The sequence below is a fragment of the Chelon labrosus genome, assembly GCF_963514085.1.
Source record: "Chelon labrosus genome assembly, chromosome: 18".
Classification (NCBI taxonomy): domain Eukaryota; kingdom Metazoa; phylum Chordata; class Actinopteri; order Mugiliformes; family Mugilidae; genus Chelon; species Chelon labrosus.
The window spans coordinates 17,501,498-17,522,684 of NC_140351.1; the positions used below are offsets into that span (position 1 = coordinate 17,501,498).

General features: G+C 41.2%; 1 protein-coding gene across 2 annotated transcripts; it reads right to left on the reverse strand.

Moving 5' to 3' along the window:
• htr5ab (5-hydroxytryptamine (serotonin) receptor 5A-b) lies at positions 1 to 6,053 on the reverse strand. 2 transcript variants are annotated; one of them, XM_084566138.1, is made up of 2 exons: positions 3,023 to 6,053; positions 1 to 369 (listed from the first exon to the last, which is right to left on the reverse strand). In XM_084566138.1, exons 1-2 carry the CDS (start codon positions 3,728 to 3,730, stop codon positions 37 to 39), a joined length of 1,041 nt encoding a protein of 346 aa, XP_084422264.1. In that variant the 5' UTR covers positions 3,731 to 6,053; the 3' UTR covers positions 1 to 36. The 2 variants fall into 2 exon arrangements, with proteins under 2 accessions (XP_084422264.1, XP_084422265.1); XM_084566139.1 differs by having other exon boundaries at positions 1 to 405.
• Positions 6,054 to 21,187: the final 15,134 nt, after the last annotated feature.

Genomic DNA, 21,187 nt, shown 5'->3' on the forward strand with positions numbered 1-21,187 from the left:
GCTGGTGTAGTTTGTCTGCTAAATGTGCAGAGTGGCTCAGCGCTGCCGGGAGAAGAGGTTCCTCAGGGCGTTGTTGTAGTTCTTATTAAAGGCGGTGTATATGAGTGGGTTAAAGAAGGAGTTGGAGTAGCCCAGCCACAGGAAGATGCTTTTCCATATAGGTGGGATGTCGCAGGAGCACAGCGGGACGATGAGCTCAGTGATGAAGAAGGGAATCCAGCAAAGTACAAACACGCCAATCAAAATGCCTACCATCAGCGCCGCCTTTTTCTCCTTCTGCTCGCGCCATGTGTCCCCATCGGTCTGGAAGGTCACGGTGGCGTGACGCACAGTAAACACCATCTGGGGCTGCTGCGCTTCCTCCTTTACCTGTGACGCAAAGAACAAATCGGCTACAGTATCGATTCATTAATCAATCAGACAAACCTAGTTAGCTCTAGAACGAGAAAAGCAATATCTGTAACAATGTAGGCCAAAGGGAAGCAATTACCGAACTGAACATTTTGTGGCTGCTCAACAAAAGATGGATTATTTGCTTCTGAGCAGAAGTGTGAATCAACAGGTGGATCAGCCAGCAGAAGCAGAAGCTTATTCATTCATTTCATACAAACTCACAACAAACACACCACACAGAGTTTAATCTGCATTTTCTAGAAGCCCATTTTGTGCCATTTTCACTATCATATTGCGCAGCCAGGAAAGGGAAAAAGAAAATGTCACCATTTATCTGCTGACTTTCTCCTCTCATATTTGATGCCTAGCACAGCTCAGGGCTGACTTTATGCTTTGTTTATCCGCCGGAGTCGCCCGGGTCACAGCTTTTATAAGGACAAACCTCGAAATGAAGCGAATTGCGGCGGGCTAACACTCAGCGCTGTTGTGTTCTGTTCCAAGATTTAAACAAGAACCTGCGCTCCTCGGATGGAGGAAGCTGTCCGCTCTGGAGTGAATTTAGTTGAATCAATAAAGGTCAGCAGGGCGTATAACGAATGAGATAGAGGCCAAGAGTTAAAAGCATACTGCTGTTGGGAGGAAGGCTTGAAATTCCAGGGGTGGTTTATGACACATCAGCGTTCTATAGACTATGCAGCGGCTAAAACAAATACTTCACTAGAAGCAGATTAATTATGATATGCCTTTGACTTAAGATACTAACGTCTGGTTTGTCTTTGTGCTAGAAGAAGGATTGGTGTCAAGTGTACAAGTACATATTCTGTACTCAGTTTACAAATGAAACTTTAGTCAGGATGTGATTAGCTTAGCTTAGCATAGCAATATTTACTTTGAGGAGTGGGAAACAGCTAGCCTGGCTCTGTCCAAATCCTCTGATGCCCATTAATTTATACATCTACTTTATTTAACAATAAAAAATGTATACAGAATAAAATTCTGCAAGTCCTATCTTTGGTGAACGAGAGCCAGGATTCATGTCAGCACGGTGGAGTTGCCAGGCAAGCAGAGGCTTCAGCTGAGCACAAATGAAAATGTTCCAACATGAGAGAGGAAGTAGCACTCATTCTGGGGCTGTATGAATCTGCTCCATGAATGTACAAGGACAAGGAAAAGGGAGAGAATTGAAAGAAATAACAGAAAGAATAAAAAATTCTGCCTTCAGCCGGAGATGAGGCCGCCCCACACGCGCACACTCTTAAACAAACAATTGGTGCAAATGGCGCTAGCTAGCTTATTGCTAATGTTTGTACAGTTGCCGCCTTTCCTGCTAGGGGTTACTTAACAAATACTGCAAAAATAGTACAGCAGTCAGATCTAAACAGATGGCACAAAGTGTTTGCACATTAATTAAACAAGACATTCATTAATGAGCAGTTGAGGCAATTCTGGCTTTTAATCTAATTCAAAAACGTAGAGACAGAATCAGTCGTTTTGCATATTTACTGTGACTTGAGCAATTTTCCGATACCATTACTTTTCTTGCTTTTGGAAGACAGTTATTTGTGCAACTAGCTCAGAATCTGTGCATCACACCTATACACCAGTGCACTCTATTTCTGGTGCCATGTGCATATATATAGGCGTGTGTATATGTGGTGGAGTGGGTGTCTTTTGATGGATGAGTGCAGAAGGTTTATTATCTCGGATGTTGATGCCACCTCTCACATCAGTTAGGTGCAGTTATGTGCAGACACTTTGCAGGGCTCGCGTATGCGTGGAAATGATGAGACTAATCTTTGACTGGGTATTGAGACACATATAATACGACACGAGCTGTAGGTACTGCCGTGGCTACAAGACTGATTGCCTGCATAATCAAACCTGACATAAACGCCTGTCAATGCAATAACATACTGTGCTAATTCATTCAGCGATTGTTCCACCTTGATCAGTGGCTCATGATTTTGCCAACAGATGTTACGGTTACAAAAGAAAACGCTGAGGATTTGGGGAAACGGGACTTTCCCTGTGCATTGTCGGTGAAACATTCTTCCTTCTGTAGACGTTTGCTAAGTTCTCAGGATCATCAGAGGCTGAATGATTTCCTCAAGCCGCTTTTCACTGGTGAAAGATAAAGGCACCAGCTCTAAGATGCCAAAAAGTGGAGTCATTTCTGTTTCTGATGGGGGGACTTTTCAAATTGTAGGTGAAAAGTGTCTGTGACTGAATCTTCTCAGGGAAATTTCCTTGGTTAAGCTAATACCTGTAGAACAACACTAGACCTTTGTGTCTGCTGATTAGAAGAAGCCCCACTGCCAGGAAGGTGCAGTGGCCCATTAAAGATGCTGCAGACGGTGTTCATAGCCTTCCACCTTCCGTGTACGCACATTGACAATCTGCTGATGATGAACAGGATGGCTTCAATTATTTGTCCGTATGTTCATACATCCGACACTTATGTTTCCGGGACTGCTGTTGAGCTCATCAGCAAAATAAAAAATAATTGCGCAGCGTTCCATACTTGCAGGTCAGGGGCATCAGTGTCAGGTGGAGGTATGGGTGGATAATAATACTATGACTCATAAGTACTGGGAAAGGGAGTTTAAAAAAAAAGAAAATGAATAATTACCTCTGCCATGGGTGTGATTGTGTTGGTCTTGCGGGAGCCAATCCGAAACTTGGCAGCCTTGTAGATCTTCCAGTAAACAAACAGAACCACGCAAAGAGGGAGGTAAAACGCTCCAAAGGTGGAGAAGATTGTGTAGGACGGCTCCTGGCTCACCTGGCACTTCATCCCCTCTGAGTATGTCTCCCCCCAGCCGAAGAGCGGCGACAAGGAGATGATGGACGACAGCAGCCACGTTAAGGCGATCATCACATTGGAGATCTTTTTGCGTGTCTTCAGTGTGTACTCCAGGTGCCTTGTGATGGACCAGTAGCGGTCCAGCGCGATGGCTGTCACGTTCCAGATGCTGGCCGTGCAGCAGAGCACGTCGAACGAGATCCACACCTGGCACAGCACGCGGCCCAGCTTCCACAGCCTGCCGTTGAGCTCGTGGACCAGGCTGAGGGGCATGACCAGAGCGGCCACCATCACGTCCGAGATGGCCATGGAAGCCACCAGGTTGTGGGGCACTCGGTGGAATGTCCTCACCCTCAGGATGGTCACCAGCACCAGCAAGTTCCACACGAAGGTGGCCGCCACCAGCATTGCAAGCAGAGTAAGCGTGAGCACACTGAAGAGAGAGAAGGGCCGGTAGATGTTTCCCCCAGAGTCGTGGCCATCCAGAGCTCCGCTGAAGTTGGCCGTCGGTGTGCTGGTGTTGGGGTACGTCATGGTAGCTGCTCACGGCCCCGCAGCCAAGGGCCCAAAAGATTCAGAGACAGTTTCTGCACACAGCATTCTGCGGTATGGAACGAGAAGAGGAACACACTGACTTAATGTGATTGTAATATGTAATTCTCAACAACACATGCTAAAGGTGTAGGTACTTATACAGTGTGTAGCTTTCACTGTAGGAAAGTGTAAATGCACTAGTGTACATCGTTGTGTCATTAACAAGAGAGGTAGTTTAGTGATTTGCTATAGTAAAAAGCACTTGAGTTTCTCATTTTGGCTGTCAAACAACCTGCCTACAACTTTCAAGTGCAATTTCATCTGCTGTTAAAAACGCTCAAAAGTACTCGGTGACATCTCTGGTACGGGAAAAGATCATAAATATTCAGTTTCATCATCCCACTGCTGTCCTTTGATTTTCATCAAACTCGGGTCTCTGTTGCAAAATTAACAGTTTTAAGTGGAGTCTTTGTTGCAGACTCATTCGGGACTGTCTAATTTTCTATCCAATATTGAGATCTCTCTGTTGAGCTCTGTGGACCTATATGTTTTAAGTGGTTGCAAAGAGGGTGGTGTCTGTTTCACTTTGAATGAGAGTGTCTGTTCGAGAGATGCTCTGTATTAATAGGATTGTCTCCAGTTCAGGCTCAGGAAAGAAAAGATTTGACGTCCAACCTCTGTCAGTGCATTCACGGGAGAGTCTACACTAGACAATGTTCAACAGAGCAGAAACAATGAATCTCAAGGCTTCTGCTGTCTGACAGCTAAACGTTTGTTCGGTCTTGTATTGATCTTTATGACTTGCAACCGCTGCATCCAGTTTAAACAACGAGCCCGGCTTCATGACAAGTGGAACAATTACATCAACGTTAATTTATACCATTATTCCATCTACTTTAAACTTCAAGTGAAAAATAGGCAAAAGCTTTCGAAAGCCAAGAATCAATTGTTTCGAAAACTAACACACAATATGTGATTCACAGAAGCACAGATTTTTCAGCAGCATCACTGGGGGCAATAATGATTTTATGCCCTGCGTTTTGGAAAACATATTCAGGCACGCCTGATTTAGCGATCTCATAAGATGTTAATTTTAATCATTAATCAGAAGCTCTTATTTATGCGCTGTTTAAATGTCCCCTGTTGCTTTGGTCCTATGAGCCGCTCCTTCCTCTAACGATCCTCCCAGGCTTCTTTAAAATCCAGATCACAGTCTCTTATCCTGACACGGTGTATTAAGAGTTTTAGCCCTACTTTTAAATATTAAATAGGATCATTCATTTTGCATGTCTCCTTTTGTGACATTGAGAATATCTGGATGACTAGCTCAGGGCTTTTTTCCCCCAGGGCTCTTGCTGAAGTGTCCATAATGATTCTAACTAATGCATATAATACTGTTGGAATAATTGGCCCTAATTGGATTGGATTTAAATCGCAAGACTTAATCAATAGTATCATATTCCTGTGGCCACTTGGCTTTAACAACATTACTCTTGGCAATATTAACCAAGAATTAATTGGATGAATAAAGTAAGTAGGAAAATCAACAAAGAGAGAAAACTAAAAATACAATGCGGAACTTCTGGTGAAATGCTTTATTCATGTGCACTTTTACACCCAAGGGGCTGTGTCAGATTGATTTGCTTGTTATCAATCACTCTGCTTCATCAATGCTGCCCAGTGGGCAATAACACGAACAATGTCTCTATCAGCTTCTGTGTGTAAGTGACATGTGACACGGTCTCTTAGCATCACAATCCATGCCCTCCTATCAAAGGTTCCAGCCAAGCACAGCAACAGGCTCTGCGTTCTCTCTTCTCCCCGCTCCTATTAACAAGCGTAATAGCCATGAAATTGGACAAGCTTTATGAAGGGAAGAAGCAATCAAACATGCGGCATTCAGCAAAGCGCTCCTGTGTTCTCTCTGTTGACATCTCAGGGCAGGTGCCTCAAAAGGCAGCTGTCACTCCCACTGCCCTGTGAACAGGTAGACAGGAAAGAAATGTATACTTGCATGCAGGAGAGGAGTGAAGGGGGGCTGACAGACAGAAATACTCAGACTGACTGGAGTCTGTTTTTTTTCTATCGGTAAAATGTCAATTCAGTTCAGTCAGTGTCTTGAAACTTGCTTGAGCCGGCTGGTTTCGCGGCGTATTTGCCCGAGAACCTTGTGGGGATTTAAGGTGAGGGACGAAGGCTTATTACCCATCAAGAGGTCTTCTACTTTCTACTCGGAGGGCAGAGTTGAAAATGAAAGCGGTGGGGGATTTTCACGACCCTGACATGGCTGCAGAGCGGAAGATATTTCTAGTTTTTTAATTGGAAAATTAGTCACTTCATCTGCTATCTTTTCTGAGCTTCATAGTCTTTTGAGAGAAAATTACAAAATTACACTGAAAGCTGCAGGAATCTATGTTTTATCTATTATCATCAATGTTAGATTTTTTTTAGGCGATCTTTTCCTTTCCCAAAAATAAGTAATCTGTCAGTGCTGTGAATGCCTGCCTTTTATTTCTTCTTCTGTTTATAATTTGATTTTGAAATTCTGATTTTTCTTCTATGCAGATGAAAACAGATAAAAAAAAAAAATAAACAATTAGCCAACAAAGGAATGAATGGATCCAGCTGCAGGTAAAAACAAATTAAGAATGAAACAATACTTTGACATTTTCATTTCATCTTTGTGTCCAAACAGGCGGTAGCAAGCTTGTGATTAAAACTGCAAGAGTGCCAGTGACATTCTCTCTGTCTAAAGCTCTTCATTGGGAAACTGTGGTGTGCTCACTGGTTACACAATTTTCTTTTTCCGAGGAGAGTTTTTCTGTTTTTCTGAGGCTGACATTTGCAGCTGAAAGGAGGGAAGGTATCTTGTCTGATCTGGTGTAGTATTACAAACATAAGGCAACATTTAAACTTACAATATTTCACCTCAGCAGATTTAGCATTTTGTGTTTGGTGGGAGCTGTTCCTTACAGCACGCCTCTTGCTCAGTGGGAAAATACACTGTAAGTATAATTCAATTAAGTAATAAATAGTTTCTAAGATATCTCACATAAGTGTTTCTCTCCACATTAAGAACTTTACCGTTTCAATATTCAGGAATCCCCCATGGAGCTCTTTTGTCCCATGAGGCATCCGCACATGTCTCTGCTCGCAGATGGAAACCAACAAAGACACTTGTTAAGCATCACCTCAGAAACACATCCTCACTTTTGAGCATTAGGAGTCTGACAAACGGCGCAAGAGAAGAAAAGTCGACGGCCAGTCATTCGCATCCAGAAAACAGTAACTCACCCTGTCGACAGTTCACGCACAAAGCGGTCCCGCACCGGAAGATCTCCGCTGATTCTAAAAAATCTCCATCGAAATGTCACTTTGCTTGTGCGCCCAGATTGAACCGCTCGGAGCAGTGTGGATGGCATCAAAAATACACCTCGCACTGAGGATACAGAGGCGCTGGAATGAACCACGCAGTGGTCTGAAGGGGGAACTGAGTCCAATCAGGTGGTGAACGCGGCGTTTTGCGGGCATGGTGGAGACTCGTGCGTGTTTGTTTGTTTTTTTTTGCCTGCACTTAACACGAGCCAAAGCTTTGTTTTCAAAGACACTAGTGCGCAAGAAGACGATTTCTCTTTCTTGTCAGAGTGTTGGCGTTGCTCGGAAAACGTTCCCTCTTCGTAATTAGTCTTACTCTGCAGTGAGCAGGGGTTGCTTGAGGAGACGTGGATCCTGCTGCTTTATGATGGATGATACTTCCTTGCCACCACCTATGAAACCCCCGTGGTATTCTCTCCTCATCTCCTGTCTGCGTGATTTTGAACAGAGCAATACAAATCCAATTTGTATTTTGTGCTCTGCTCAACTTGTAATGGAGTTTCTCTCCGGGTCCATCTGGAATAAAAGATCTCATGCGTCCTGTGAAAATCTCCCACAGTGGTTCATGTAATTAAATTATCACAGCCTGCAACAGAACATTGACGTTTAGCCATCTGTCAGTAAAGGATCTGTTGGTTGGAGATGATTTTTATTGAAAACGTAATTGGTTTTCTTCCTAATCCCTGTCAATACAAGACCTGTAGCCGTAAAGACAGAAATAGGTGGAAAGCGGCAGCTGCAAAAAATATCCTATCAGACTTTAATAATGTCATGGTGCGACTGTGGCACCCATCTGTCCATAAATATTATAAAACAACAGAGCAGACGCTATAAAAAGACGGTTTGGTAACACAGACGCACTACAAGTCTCAACAGTGACTGATAGTAAATGCACCCATGTAAAAGCTGTGGGTTCAGCACCATGGTCAGCATCATATAAAACCAATTTGCCTCAGCACACAACCTGCATTGAGCCACGCGTCGAGTCAAAACACTGCATGCTCCTCTCCTTCCCACCACTTATTTCACTTACCTCGGAGGATACTATGAGTGTTTATCTAATTGTTGCCAGTCCTAACACTCGTTTCCTCCTAATCCGCGGGATTTGTTTGAAACATCTGCTCAGAGTGGATTGAGCGTGGCCCTGTAACTAACCATGAAATATGCAGCTGCACACATGTGGAGCCACGCTCGGCGTTTATCACTTCTCCTGCTCGAGGAAGGTGTCTGAGTAGCTTTAGTGCCCCTTTGCTCTCCCCCCCACCTCCCCTCCGTCATACAGGTGATGCTAATGCACAAAATCACATCAGCTTAGCAGTTGCTTTTGGAGTCACTGCCGGATAACCTGCTTTGCAACACCGCTCCTTGCTAATTATAGGAATACGAAGGCGTTAACGCAGCCCACTCAAAGTGACGCTGCGAAGGGGCTCCTTATTAAAAACGACTATATTCTCGTGCTTCCAGCTGTTTAGTCTGGAGCAGATGAAAATACACTGCAGCAGACTTCAAGACACCAGAAGGGCTCTTGTCATGCAGTGTAGTCTCTGCTTCTGCAGAAACATGTGAGTGCTAATCAGGCATTTAACTGGAGGTATCAAACTGTTTACTGTGTTGAGCAGCTGTGATTCACCTTGCTCATTCTCAAATGCAAACATCACACTTCCTCTGCCCTCCTTCTGCTGGCAGAGAGCACACACCTCCCTTGTCCAAAGAAAAGGGAGCGCTTTTTATTTTTTTCTGCGCCTCTCATCCTCCAGGCGCATTCCTGTAAATCACATCTCTGACCTTGTCCCACCAAACTGGTCTCATCCCCCATAAATAGCCAGTCATCAATTATTCCTATTACTGGCAGAATATAATGCTGTCAGAGACTATAACTTTACATCACAGGTCCTGGGAAATGACAGGAGAGAAAATATGAGGAGGTCTTGAATCAGGGACGGCCACATAAATCCAACAGTGTGTGCCTCTGTGTGTCTGGCTTACAGAGATTGCGCTATGACTGACAGGATGTTGAACACAGAGAAACATGGAATTCTTTATTAGGGAACCTTCTGTTTGCTCTATGATCCTGCAAGGTCGCGTGCGATTCAAATATATTGTGCACGGTGAAACCATGAATTAACGAGCCTCTCCGAGACACCAGTTGTGCAGAGATATAATACAGCAGTGCAGTTCAGCGCACCTCAGTGGCTGTAGCGCTGAGCTCTTTATTGGCTGCTCTGCATTTTTACACACTCTCCCACAATCATGCAGCAGAAAGCGCCGTGTGTAATATGTGTTTGCCTGCCTCCTTTTGTTTTTGCGGTGACAATAAATGTGCCGTACAGCATTAGAGGTTAAACCTTTTTAGCTTGAATCACAGCTTCTTCCTTTACTCCGCAGACAAGGCCGACACTGTCAAGCTCCGCTGTCAGCTGTCCCTGGAAATTAACGATATCTGTCGGCACTGCACCACCCACACCTAATTACAGCCATGAGTGTGTGTCAGTAGCTGGCAAAGCAGGAGTAGGTTCAGACAGACAAGGTGTTAGGCTACGATGTGCTGAGGCAAGCAGCACTGGGCCACTAGATGTGGGGGGGAGTCAATAAAATGCAAAGACGGAGAAGTGGAAGTTTGACAGCCGGTTGGCAGAGTACACAAGGAGCAGAAATTCCTGCTTGTGAATGATGCTCCGAACTTGTGTACTGTGTTCTCAAAACACACTTCTTGACTTGGACTCAGGCTTCAGGTATACAGGACGCCTGCAAGATTGCAGATCTTACGTGCATACACAATATTCAGTATAGAGTACACAATCCAGAAGACTTAGGAAAAGACATGTTTTATTCAGAGGGTTTGCATACCCCTTTAAGCTTTCTATTTGCAGGCCTTGCAGCAAATGCATGTTTATTACTTTTCAAATTTTAAATCCAAAAAAATCTCACCATGAACTACAGGTTCGAATGTTTACACACTTTTTGTAGGTGTTTTAAACTTCTTCAAACATTATAGAAAAGGCAGCTTTTTGTGCCTTTTTCTCCTTGCCACACTGATCATTATAGAGGAGTTTTATTGTGCCTTTGTGTGCTGTCCCTAGCATGTAACGTTGGGTGTTAATGCACATTGTATCTCATATGGATATTTTTCTATCATTCTAATTTGTCAAGTTGGTGTTTGTTTAGTAATTGTGAGTTTGTGTAAAAGGTGTCATTGTGTCGTGTTCATTTTGATGTGGGAGTGATTCTTTACCTCCACTGTGGCATCGCAATTTAAGCTGTTATTGCCACATACACATTTTTCACTCCACCCATGAGATCCTCCCTGAAGTATTTGTCTGCTTGTTAGGTGTCGCACATAACACGTCGAACCGATGTGTCCTTATTGTTCAGCGATCATCTTGATGAATTACTCTGACCCCAAGTGGGGCTGTGAACTTGCCAAGACTGGAAATACTGTAGGAACCCAGCTACGTTACTAGAATTTCAATCTGCTGGAAGTGACAGAATAGGGCTCATGTTTTCTTTTCTCCAAATGTACTTTTCAGAGTAATGGAAGAAGAAAGGCCAGCTTGTAAGTACAAGGCCATGTGATGTGTTGCTGTCAACATGTCAGCATACAACACCAAAGCTTATTTATTCATGAATGATAGTTGTGTGAGTCTGAACCTTTACTCTGTGTTTTCAGAAATAAATGTATGTTTTCTTTCTATGCTTTAGCATATATCTGGATTTTCTATGCTGTGTATCAGTCAGGGATAGAGTTTGTGTCTTGTTTCTTCTTGCATTTTTGATGACCGCTATGCAGATGATATATTCACACCTTTCCAAAGATGACACATTGAGATCAGTGCATTTCAAAACACAATGAGTCAGTGTGAGGACTGTGAATCCTCGGTCACTTAACTCCTTGAGTAAAAGGCGCCACTGATTTCTGTCCAAACAAAAAATCCACATGTCTTTTATTCCAAAGTGAACCCGGTCGCTAATTTACTCTCTGCAGGGAGAAACTGTTTGTTTCAGACGAGTTTTTCATCTTCCTGAATGAGGCCTCTGATTCAAGTGGTTAAATGCCAGTTGGTGCAAAGCATTTTCAGAGCATCTCGACTTCACAATGGGATTATTCAGCATGATAATCTCTTTTGCATTTAGCTTTTTAAAGTCCTGTCTTTGTTGCTCGGAATGAAATTTGAGCATAATTCCGGCAAAGTGGAATGACATAGCCTCATTCATTCACATACTTCTGACATGATTGGCTGTTAACCAGACTGTTAAACGTCTTAAATAATTACCACCTTTTGAATAATTGAAAGGGAAAACAACGAAGCCAATTCGATCACTTTCATTTAATTATTCCTCGACAGGAATTTATAATTGAAATAGTTAATGAACTGTTTAAGTTTTTTTAACTGGAAATTGTCTAATTTCAGATCTAATGCCTCGAGTGATCCCCTGACTCATATTTTAGGTGAATAGCCCGAGGTGTTGCCCTAAAAAAATGAGGAAATTAATAAAGCACTCAAGGTCGTGTTCTATGAAACTCTGAAAGTAGCCGTCCAGCTATTCCTCCTAGGCAGAATCCAAGGTAAAATAGGCTTCATAATTTTTTTAATTGCATTAGCATTTGTAAGGAAAACTGTGAAAAGTGTGGTATTACAATACGTTTTCCTGTGGCCAGGAAACTCATTAAACAGTACATATATTTTGTCCATTTTACGTGTCTGGCACATATGCTGCATTGCTCCAGCCCTATTCTCACCTTGCTAAAAAAATATATAAACACTGCAAGGAGGCAATAGAGTCTGATGCCCTCCGACAACACACACATTCTTACACACACGCCATCTCAGCCCTGTGCATCACATGTCATCTCAGACACCAGACAGTGTGCCGGGAGCACTTGTGTAACAGTATGAAGGGCCCTTTAATCTGTAATTTGCTGCAATCAGAGACCCTGGACCTTTGGGGTACAATGAGTCAGATACTTGAAATTGATCCCTTGCCAGACACCGTACAAAGAGGGTCTACTGTCCTATTTTCTGCATCTGAGCGCCCTGCATTGTCCTGGTTGGTAGGCTTAAAGTGAAGTCAACAGTGACACGTCTAATTTAGGAAGGGGAGGCCGTCTCCTCTGCACTCTGGCAGAGGTTTTGATCCCCAAAGTGACAACGAGCCTGTAGTTTCTCGCCTCATATTTATATAACATATTCATTTAAATTCCACACCGTGCCACGCCGACACAGCTCGAAGCAATAACTCAAAATAGCATTTGCTCACCCTACACAAAGTCCTGTTTAGCATATTCCTGCAGCTGAACTAATATTTCCCTTGACATCAGATTCATTTCTGATGTGTAAAAACCTATAGATGCATGTACCCATGTATGGAAATCCATTTTATTTGCAGAAAAATCTAATTAGAAATTAATAATTAACTAAAAGAAAACAGAAACTGATCACACATTGGACAAACCTAAATGCTCAGTGGGGTAAACATGTACAGCATTGTGTTTCTTACCTTAATCAGCTTTAAAGGCAAATGTCAAGTGGGTTTTTTATGCCCCTGCTGTGGCAGTTTGCTCCTGCTGAGATGCTATTCTACAAGGACTTGATGCATTTTGCTAACATCTTGTGAGTTTTGTGTGCAATGTGGCTGCTATCGTTAGCCTGCTAGTGGCTAGACTGCTTGTTTGCGGACTTCATGATACATCTCATCCTCTGCCTGCTGCTAATTCCTTGTCTTTCGGGTGTCCTTGAAGAAGTTCGACAGTGAAAAGACTTGTGTTCGAATTTGTTTTTGCTCAGCTTCTCTCTCTTTGGCATGTGAATTATGTTGCGCTCACGCTGTTACACAGTGATGAAACAAAAATACTCATGTTACATTATTGTGTGCTATTGACTCAGTTGGTTTTGCCACTTATTTCCCTCGAGGTTGCTGCCATTGTTTTGAGGCTGAGGTTGTTTGAGGTTGTTGACTACAGGCAGACAAGGGAGTCTGGTTGAGAGTAATACTACATATATTTTTTTAGGGATGTAAACACACTCACCATTTTGAAAATCATTTCTCCATGATAATGGCTTCTCGATGGAAACGCCACAATAGATACACATATATTCACTGTGGAATCAGAAAAATATTCCAACGCAGAACAATGGGTTTGCATGGCAGCTCGCTATTCTTTATATCAGAGCGACATCAGAGCAGCTTTGTTTTTGGCTGCTGTGTGTACTGTTGATCATCTGCTGGATTCTTCATTAGTTTGTTTCTCAGACTCAAAGCTGGGCATCTTTGTGACTTTAGTATTTAAATGTCAGTTATGTGTAGAGAGGTCTAAATTTATCCCAGTAATATTCTGCCTTCAAAAGGTGTCTAGTTAACAGAATTCACAAGAAAAGTCCATGCGGTTACTAATGACCTTAGTAAGCACGTTAGTTATTTGTGATATTTTCAAGAAAGGCGCAGGTGGATGGTGAGTTATTATTATATGGTCATTTAGTTGTATGAAATATTAATATTTCCATGTTTTTATTAGGCCTTAACATTGCCTACACTTGGTTATTGTTAGCTTGCCAAACTGCTAGCCTCGCTGGCTAATAGATGCTAACAGTTGCCTTGCAGTGGTGTTCTCATGACTTCAGGCCAGCATCTATGAGGTCACAAGTTCCATTTGAAGGCATCATTAGTGGAAAACGTTTAAATTAGCATTACGTTTCCCTCAAACTGCGTCATTTTTACTGCGTCCTCAAAAAATATGTACACAAATGGCTACCTCCTTGCGGTACACACAACCTGCTAAGTTGAAATTTGTTGTGGCATGTTTTCTGATGTTTTTTTAGAAATGGCAGAGGTGTGTGTTTTCTTTGTAATTGTAGGAACACGCTGATATGGAGAATGGCCTCATCTTTTCATTATGCCTTGTATTTCCTACACTAGTCGTTAGCTTCCTAAGCAATTAGCCTCCGTGGCTTCTTCATGGCAACAGTTGCTTAGCAGCGGTGTTCTCATAGCTGAAGGCTGATATTACCATTTGAACACAAAGTACACCTCCCATGACTTCACGTGTTGTAAGTTCCACTTGAAGGCATCAATAGTCTGCTATTTTAAGAAATAAGGTGGCTGCTTTCCTGTTATTTAGAATAGCAACAAAAACGATAGCAGAGAGAGGAAGCAGCCTGTTGCTGAATGAAATTAGCCATTTAGCTCTGATTAGAACACTGGCATGGGTTAGTTTAACTGTTTTAAAATTGTTAAAACTTCATGCTGTAATTTTATGGGATGTTATTGACTTTTTTCTGAGTTTGAAACTGAATCATCCTGAAATGTCATTATCACAGTGACCTCATACTCCTGGTCATAGACTTCACATATAATAAACAGTTATCTATCAGCTATAGATATCATTATAGATATCATTATCACGGCAGCTCTCAGTACATTTAGGTCTGTTTGTTACTGTCTTAATAAGATCACTGGAAGTAGAGGTGATGCTGATTAAACAGTGCTAACTTGCTAAAATGCTCATCACAAGTCCCTCAATGTGCGATCTCTTTTCCTAATGTTTTATTTCAGAAGTATAATGAATTCACTTTTATATATTGGAAAAACAAGACAGTAATTCAATATACAAATGCACACAAGTAAAAGCAGGGTGTAAACATCCAACAAATTTATTCAAACATCCAATAGTTTATGTGATAAGTGAAGTGATAACAAGCCAAGAAGGAAAGCATCTATCCGACTGATTGATTGCTTAAACATCTGGCTTATAAACATGTGGCAATGAATTATATTTCTATCTTAGTCATTTACAAGGCACTAGAGAACCATGTTCTCTCTAATTATTACTCCTTTAATTACAACGGTAAATTAAAGTCTATAGCTTTTGATTAACATCAACACGCTCCTTGTTGGTTTGCCTGTGTCCTCGAAGACATCTGTCGATGCTCATCCAGCAAAGTAGCACCACTAATTAGAAAGATCTATTTTTAAAAGAAACATCCATTTAAAGGAATAATTATTAGCACATATTTCACTCTTTGGTGTCTGCTGTCCTCATATCTGGACTGAGTGGGTTTGTCTTAAATATGGAGCAATAGGAGTCGGGGATTCCCAGCTAATTAGTGTATCTTGTGTCAGGGGATTAATTAATTGTGAACATTTACATATATTTTAAATGTCTAATTGAAGAGTCGGTTGGCATCATGGTTATGGTTGTAGTGTTGAGAAGTGCTGAAGTTTGTTTGCTTCCTGCCAACGCAACCGTGTGCATGTTGTTGTTGCTCCATCAGCTGTTTTGAAATGCATACATCACGCTATGAATACCTATTCATTGTTAAGGGATGGCTCAGTTTTTACTGTAATAAAAATAGCACGCATACTGTATCATTACTACTGCTGTAGCGTGGTAGCCTTACACAGGGTATTGTGAGACTTCCGAAGCTATAATACTGCTGAAAATTTAATTAATTTATTATCTAAATTGTGCAAAGTAAATGTCAATATCATGTATTTGTGATTAGTGAACAAGTCATATAAGCCATATTTGGAATTTCCATATTTTCTAATAGTGTTTGGGATCTTAAACATACAGTAACCTTTCAGTAATTCAATAAGGTAATTTTATAATCCATCAATTTTTCCTATTTCCGTTTGCATCCATTTTTTTTCTTATGTTACAAAGATAAGTCAACTCAGTTTAAGTCACCTCATGTTTTGATCTTCTAACTGAACCTTCGTGATGAGTCCTAAATTGTGCTCAGTGCAGTAATTGCGGTTATTTTTTATTTTTTATTTTTTTCACATTACAGGACTAATGAATCCTGAAGACGGGGTCGTATAGTTCATGTTTTGGGATTGTCACTGCCTTTAAACCTCCATTTGCACTGATTTCTGCCACTAACTCTCTGTTTGTCCTTTTCAACCGCCAAAAAAACACTCATTAAAACGTTGGAGATAATTGATGCTCATCTGTGAAGCCGAGCATGCGTCAATATTCCGAGCTAATTTAGCCGTACCCTGCAGAGCGAGGGGGCTTGAGTGGGAGGACAACTTGGTGCAAGGTAAGGCTTCCTTTCCGGCCCAATCTCTTTTTCTCTGCATAATTATATGAATTAAATTAATTGGGAATGCGCATTTGCATATCTAGGTTATTTCTCTTATAGAGAAAAGGGTCTTTGGAGAGTATAGAAACAATTACAAGGCTGCCAGACAGTGAATATTTTTCTGCGCGTCTGTCATTTCCAACCCAGTGTTTTACTCCGGGGAGGATTTGCCCTCAGTACTCTGGAGATATGTGATAACCTCACAGTGGAGTCCCATCCATGAAGCAATTTAATGGACTTCACCAGACATCTTTTAATTTACTTGTAGGTATTTATAAATTGCTTTGCTGGGGAGGAAATTGTTAAAATTAAGTTCTAAAGAAATTTTGATTGGACTTTTTTTGATCAGATACTGGTAGCTGGTGGTATTGGAGAATCTTTTTTGTAAGATTATTTAAAACCTCTGTATTGTAAGAATGCAAATCCAGGGCTATTTTTAAACAGCTAAGCTGGTGTATTAGGTCGTCTGAAGTGAAACGACTTCTGCAACATCCTTCTTAACAGGAAGTTGCTTAATATGAGTCCCATGAAGATCTTTATTACATTTATTACATTTTACCTCACAAATTAATTGAGCCTGTAATAAAGTTCCAGTTCATCCGTCACTCATTGTTTTCATTATTGATTAGTCCATCCAATATTTTTCAGTTAAATGATTAAAGATTAAAGCTATTTAGTTTCCCATTATGGAGGACTTAACCCCCTGAACACACAATAACGTATCAGTTAATATTCATGGGATATCTGGAACTAAGCTAAGATCCCCACCGGTCATTTAGAAGTGTGGCAGCCCCTTAGATGAGTGGTTAAATGCCTTCAGGAAAACACAAACAAGACCAGCTGTCTTTGCCTTTGCAAACTGACTAATCATTTCCAGTCACATTTAAAACAAGGCGTTCCTTGTGATGTTAAAACTGTTTAAATCAAATTTCAAGTTAAAACTCTTCTGGCTGTGCACACAGCATAATTACTTAAAGGCTTGCTGTCTAAAGTGTGCTTTTCCACACCGGTCAGATTGCAGTTTACTGTCAAAATCAATATTCCTTGGATTCTGAAAAATTTACAGAAAACTAAATTACAGTGGCATGATGTGTAAATAGTGATTTTCCACTCCCTCGCCTCTTTTGGCAACAACCCTCGAAAGCGGATCCGTTCTGCATTATGAAACTGGAGACGTTAATGTTCTGCAGAATTTTCTCCAAATGAGACAGTTGAATAAATTGCCAGTGTGAATTTATTATCAGGGTCACAGACATCCGCCCACTACAGAAGCCAATCTAACGTCTGATTGTAAACACCAAAGTAACACTTCACTGACAGCAGGGAAAAATGAAATTTCCAGTAGGTTATTGTAATTTAATCAGCGATTCGTGATCCAAATAATCTGAAGGACATACTGTTTCTGCCTCTTCCTCACAACATGAGTGAATCTGTGGAAATAAGCACCCGACAGCCATTTTTCCACACACACATATATATAATTTTTTCATTTATGCCAGTGCACAAAACCCTGCAAAGATGAATTTGCTCAGATGTGTGGTCGCCGTGTCCATCCATGGACACATTTATTGCATCATGCATTCATTGTCTTTCCCCCTCCTTTGCTTTCATCTGATGATCAGTTCTATTCAGCCCGGCATCCTCATCAAAGGTCGTGGTGCTCTTCCCCGCAGCCACTGAGCATGTTTGATATTCCATTCTTTAAGCTGCATCAAGAAAGGGGGCACTTATAAACTTGAGCGTGTGTGATTATCTTTCCTGTGTCACGTCACAGACTCAGTGAGAGGGAAGGAGCCAGTGCAGAGGTTTTTAAGTCTTCCCCAACATAGAGGATTTCATCGTTAATTTGTTTAAAAGGTCACCGATGATGTTGTTATCCAGGTCCAGGCTTATGTTAATAGTTTTATTGAGCATTAGGATTTCATGCTTTTGAACAAAGACAGCACATTTTGCCTCAAATGAATGAATAATATAACTGGTTTAGGATGCTTTGGGTTGTTTTTTATTAATGACATTCTGAATGTCAATGTATATAAAGCTTGAACCACTGTGCCATCTCCTGGCGCAGCATAGGTCTCTTTGACATTTCACAGTCTTAACGTGAAGCCAGTACATGCTGCCCCCTTTTGGTGACTACTGTAACTTGCACACTTGTAGAAAAAAATAATTCAATTCTGTTTAAGGTAATAAGATTCATTTAACTGTGTTTTTTTGTTTTGTTTTTAAATTTGATGTCAGTTCTGCACTTGGTTGTTTTTGACGTTGCCCTCCGGCTGACACACTGTCACGCAGTCATCAAATTTAAGAGGCTCCACGACAAGAGGTATGCTTGAGTCATCCGTGCACAAACACACCGTGACCAAATGGATCAAGCTCATGATGGTCATCAGCAACATGAGTGCGTAAACGGTGAACGTGTAGTCCATGTACTTGGCTAACAGAAAGCTCTGGAGGGTGAACCTGAGGAAAAGCAACATGCACTTATCATTTCCACAACTTTGCTTTGCAGACATCTCCAGAACAATTACATCTCCAGAACTTTTGTCCTCACCAGGTGATAATGCACAGGGAGACAATGGTGAGGACGATGGTGCTGACTAGAGGGCTTGAGTTTGACAATTATTCCAAGCCCCATCACAGCATTCATCAGAAACCGCCAGGCAAACACAGCCGACCCGTTCTGGGTGTGCCACAAATGATGCAAAGCAAATGATCAGTTTTTGTCTTCCTTATTGCCACCAATGTTACAGTGTGAAAATGAGATAAGATAAGTAAATGAACTGCCTTACCAAGTAACTTGTCCATGAGATCATACTAGGGCTGTCGATGGCTAGCCAGGCTTTGTGCTTGTTAAGGCTGGAGTAGGATATGTAGAGCATGCAGAAGCTGAAGACGGGTCGAATCCATCTGAGTAAAACAGTTCCAAGTATAAACCTTCAGATGTTTGATTTCTTTGTGATTTTTAAATGTAGAGCTGGCTGTGATCACCGTATGCAGCTTACTGTCTGCTCCGCAGTTACATGCTGTACATCCTTGCAATATTAACTGTGGTCCACAGCTGGTAGAATACAGGAGGGTGGATCTCTGGATTGCAGGACACGGGGCCGAGAACATTTCTGCAGCAGCAAATGGCAGCAGCTGTGATCACGTACAAGAGGCTTTGGTAAACCACACTGAAGATTTACAGACAGCATCCATTGTACCTTCTACAAAGGTTGACCACTGCATCCACAAGCCAAGCCTTACACCACAGGTCAATTATAATGCAGTAATTTTCAGACCACCAGTACATAGTCACCCCTAGGGGGAAGGTCTCGTACACAGAGCAGCAAAACAAAATGACTCATCTGTTTGGGTGTATTAGAAACTGTCAATCGGGTTACATGTGTGCAGTTATCAGATTAATCCACATCAATTATAATCCCTAAAACACAGGCAAATAAAAAAATAAACACACCATTTTATATGACAGACTATCAGTCCAGAGCAGTGAAGTGTGTGCTGCTTGACTTATACAGCGAGGCAAAGGTCTTTTAGGAAGTAGTGCACTGTAAAAATAACTGTTTGTTCTAAATTTCACTGCTCCATTAAATTTACTTCCTTATTGAAATCATAAAACCCTAAACTGAAAACTTTTTGTGGAGCCACTCACCGTCGGGGACGCTGTTGTCCTTTCCCAGAACAAAGAAGATGATCACCTGAGTGATGACTGCCAGTGCAGTGCTCACAGCACGTTTTGCATGGTCGCTGTGATTGTGATTGGGCATTAGGAAAAACATCTTGGTCCTCACCATTCTCTCCTGACGTCATCTTAGAGGGCTGTGAGAAACAGGATCTGGCACCACAATCTAATAATTCTGGACTTTGGATTATTGGGTGTACTGTGTTATTTCATGGTTGCTTCCTGATTCAACCAATAATACCCCATGATCATCGTAGTCAAACTACAGAATTGACAGTAAAGTTGAGTTTGGTGGACCTTAACTTATATTTATTTGTCACTTTCTTTTATATCCTTTGGAGTATTTATTAAGGTATTAAATTGTTCCTTTGAACTTTCTTTTTGCAGTCCCATTACATTAATGTGTACTCATTTTTTAATTCAATTTCTTCTCATTTTTTCTTTTATAATCACAATCTAACAAGAGGACAGTTATTATGTTTAAAATTCCCATTTTTAAAAAAAAATATACCTTTCTTATCTATTTTTTTAGATATTAAATTTTATGTATTTATTGAAGGATAAATATACATATATAGATTTATTTTAAATGATAACTGTTGTTTTTTACTTTTTTTTCACCCTTTGACCGTGAAAAATATGTCTTATTATTACAAATGTCACCTTACAAATGATATGCATTCACTCAATTTTAATTTTTTTTATCAAAAGCTATATATTCATTTTTTATGTAAGCTTAACAAACATGTATTTTACATTACATATATAGTGTACACTGTATACAGTATATATAAACTGTCTGATATTTCTATCCTGAAAAATTCCTGAAGACTAAAACCATAAGTTGTCGCTCTGCACATACCTCCCACACTTACACGTGTGAACAATAACGCTCCAAGCTCATAGGAAGATTTTTCGTTGCGTCAACACTAAGTCTATTGGTGAAATGTTGGGTTCAGAGTCTTTGTAGAGCGGCCTGGTCACATGCCTCCATGTGACCAGAGCAATGCGCACCAAGAACGTAAAGATAGAAATAGCCAGGATCGACGCTGTGGAGGGACAAAGAGGTTTGAATTAATGAACCGTGGATAATGGTAATTTGCCTCTGTGCAGGAGTCGAACAGTACCTGTAAATGTGAACATGTAACTTTCGGGAGATTCAGAGTTGCACAGTATGCCTGCCAGCCACAGGATTACCAGAGGGTAGATGGTCATGATGTACCGGACGTGTTCATCCAGGTAGAAGTTCTCTAACAGAAACCTGGGAGCAAAGGGAGACAAAGACAAAATATTTGTCTCACTCTGCTTGTGTATTGTTAT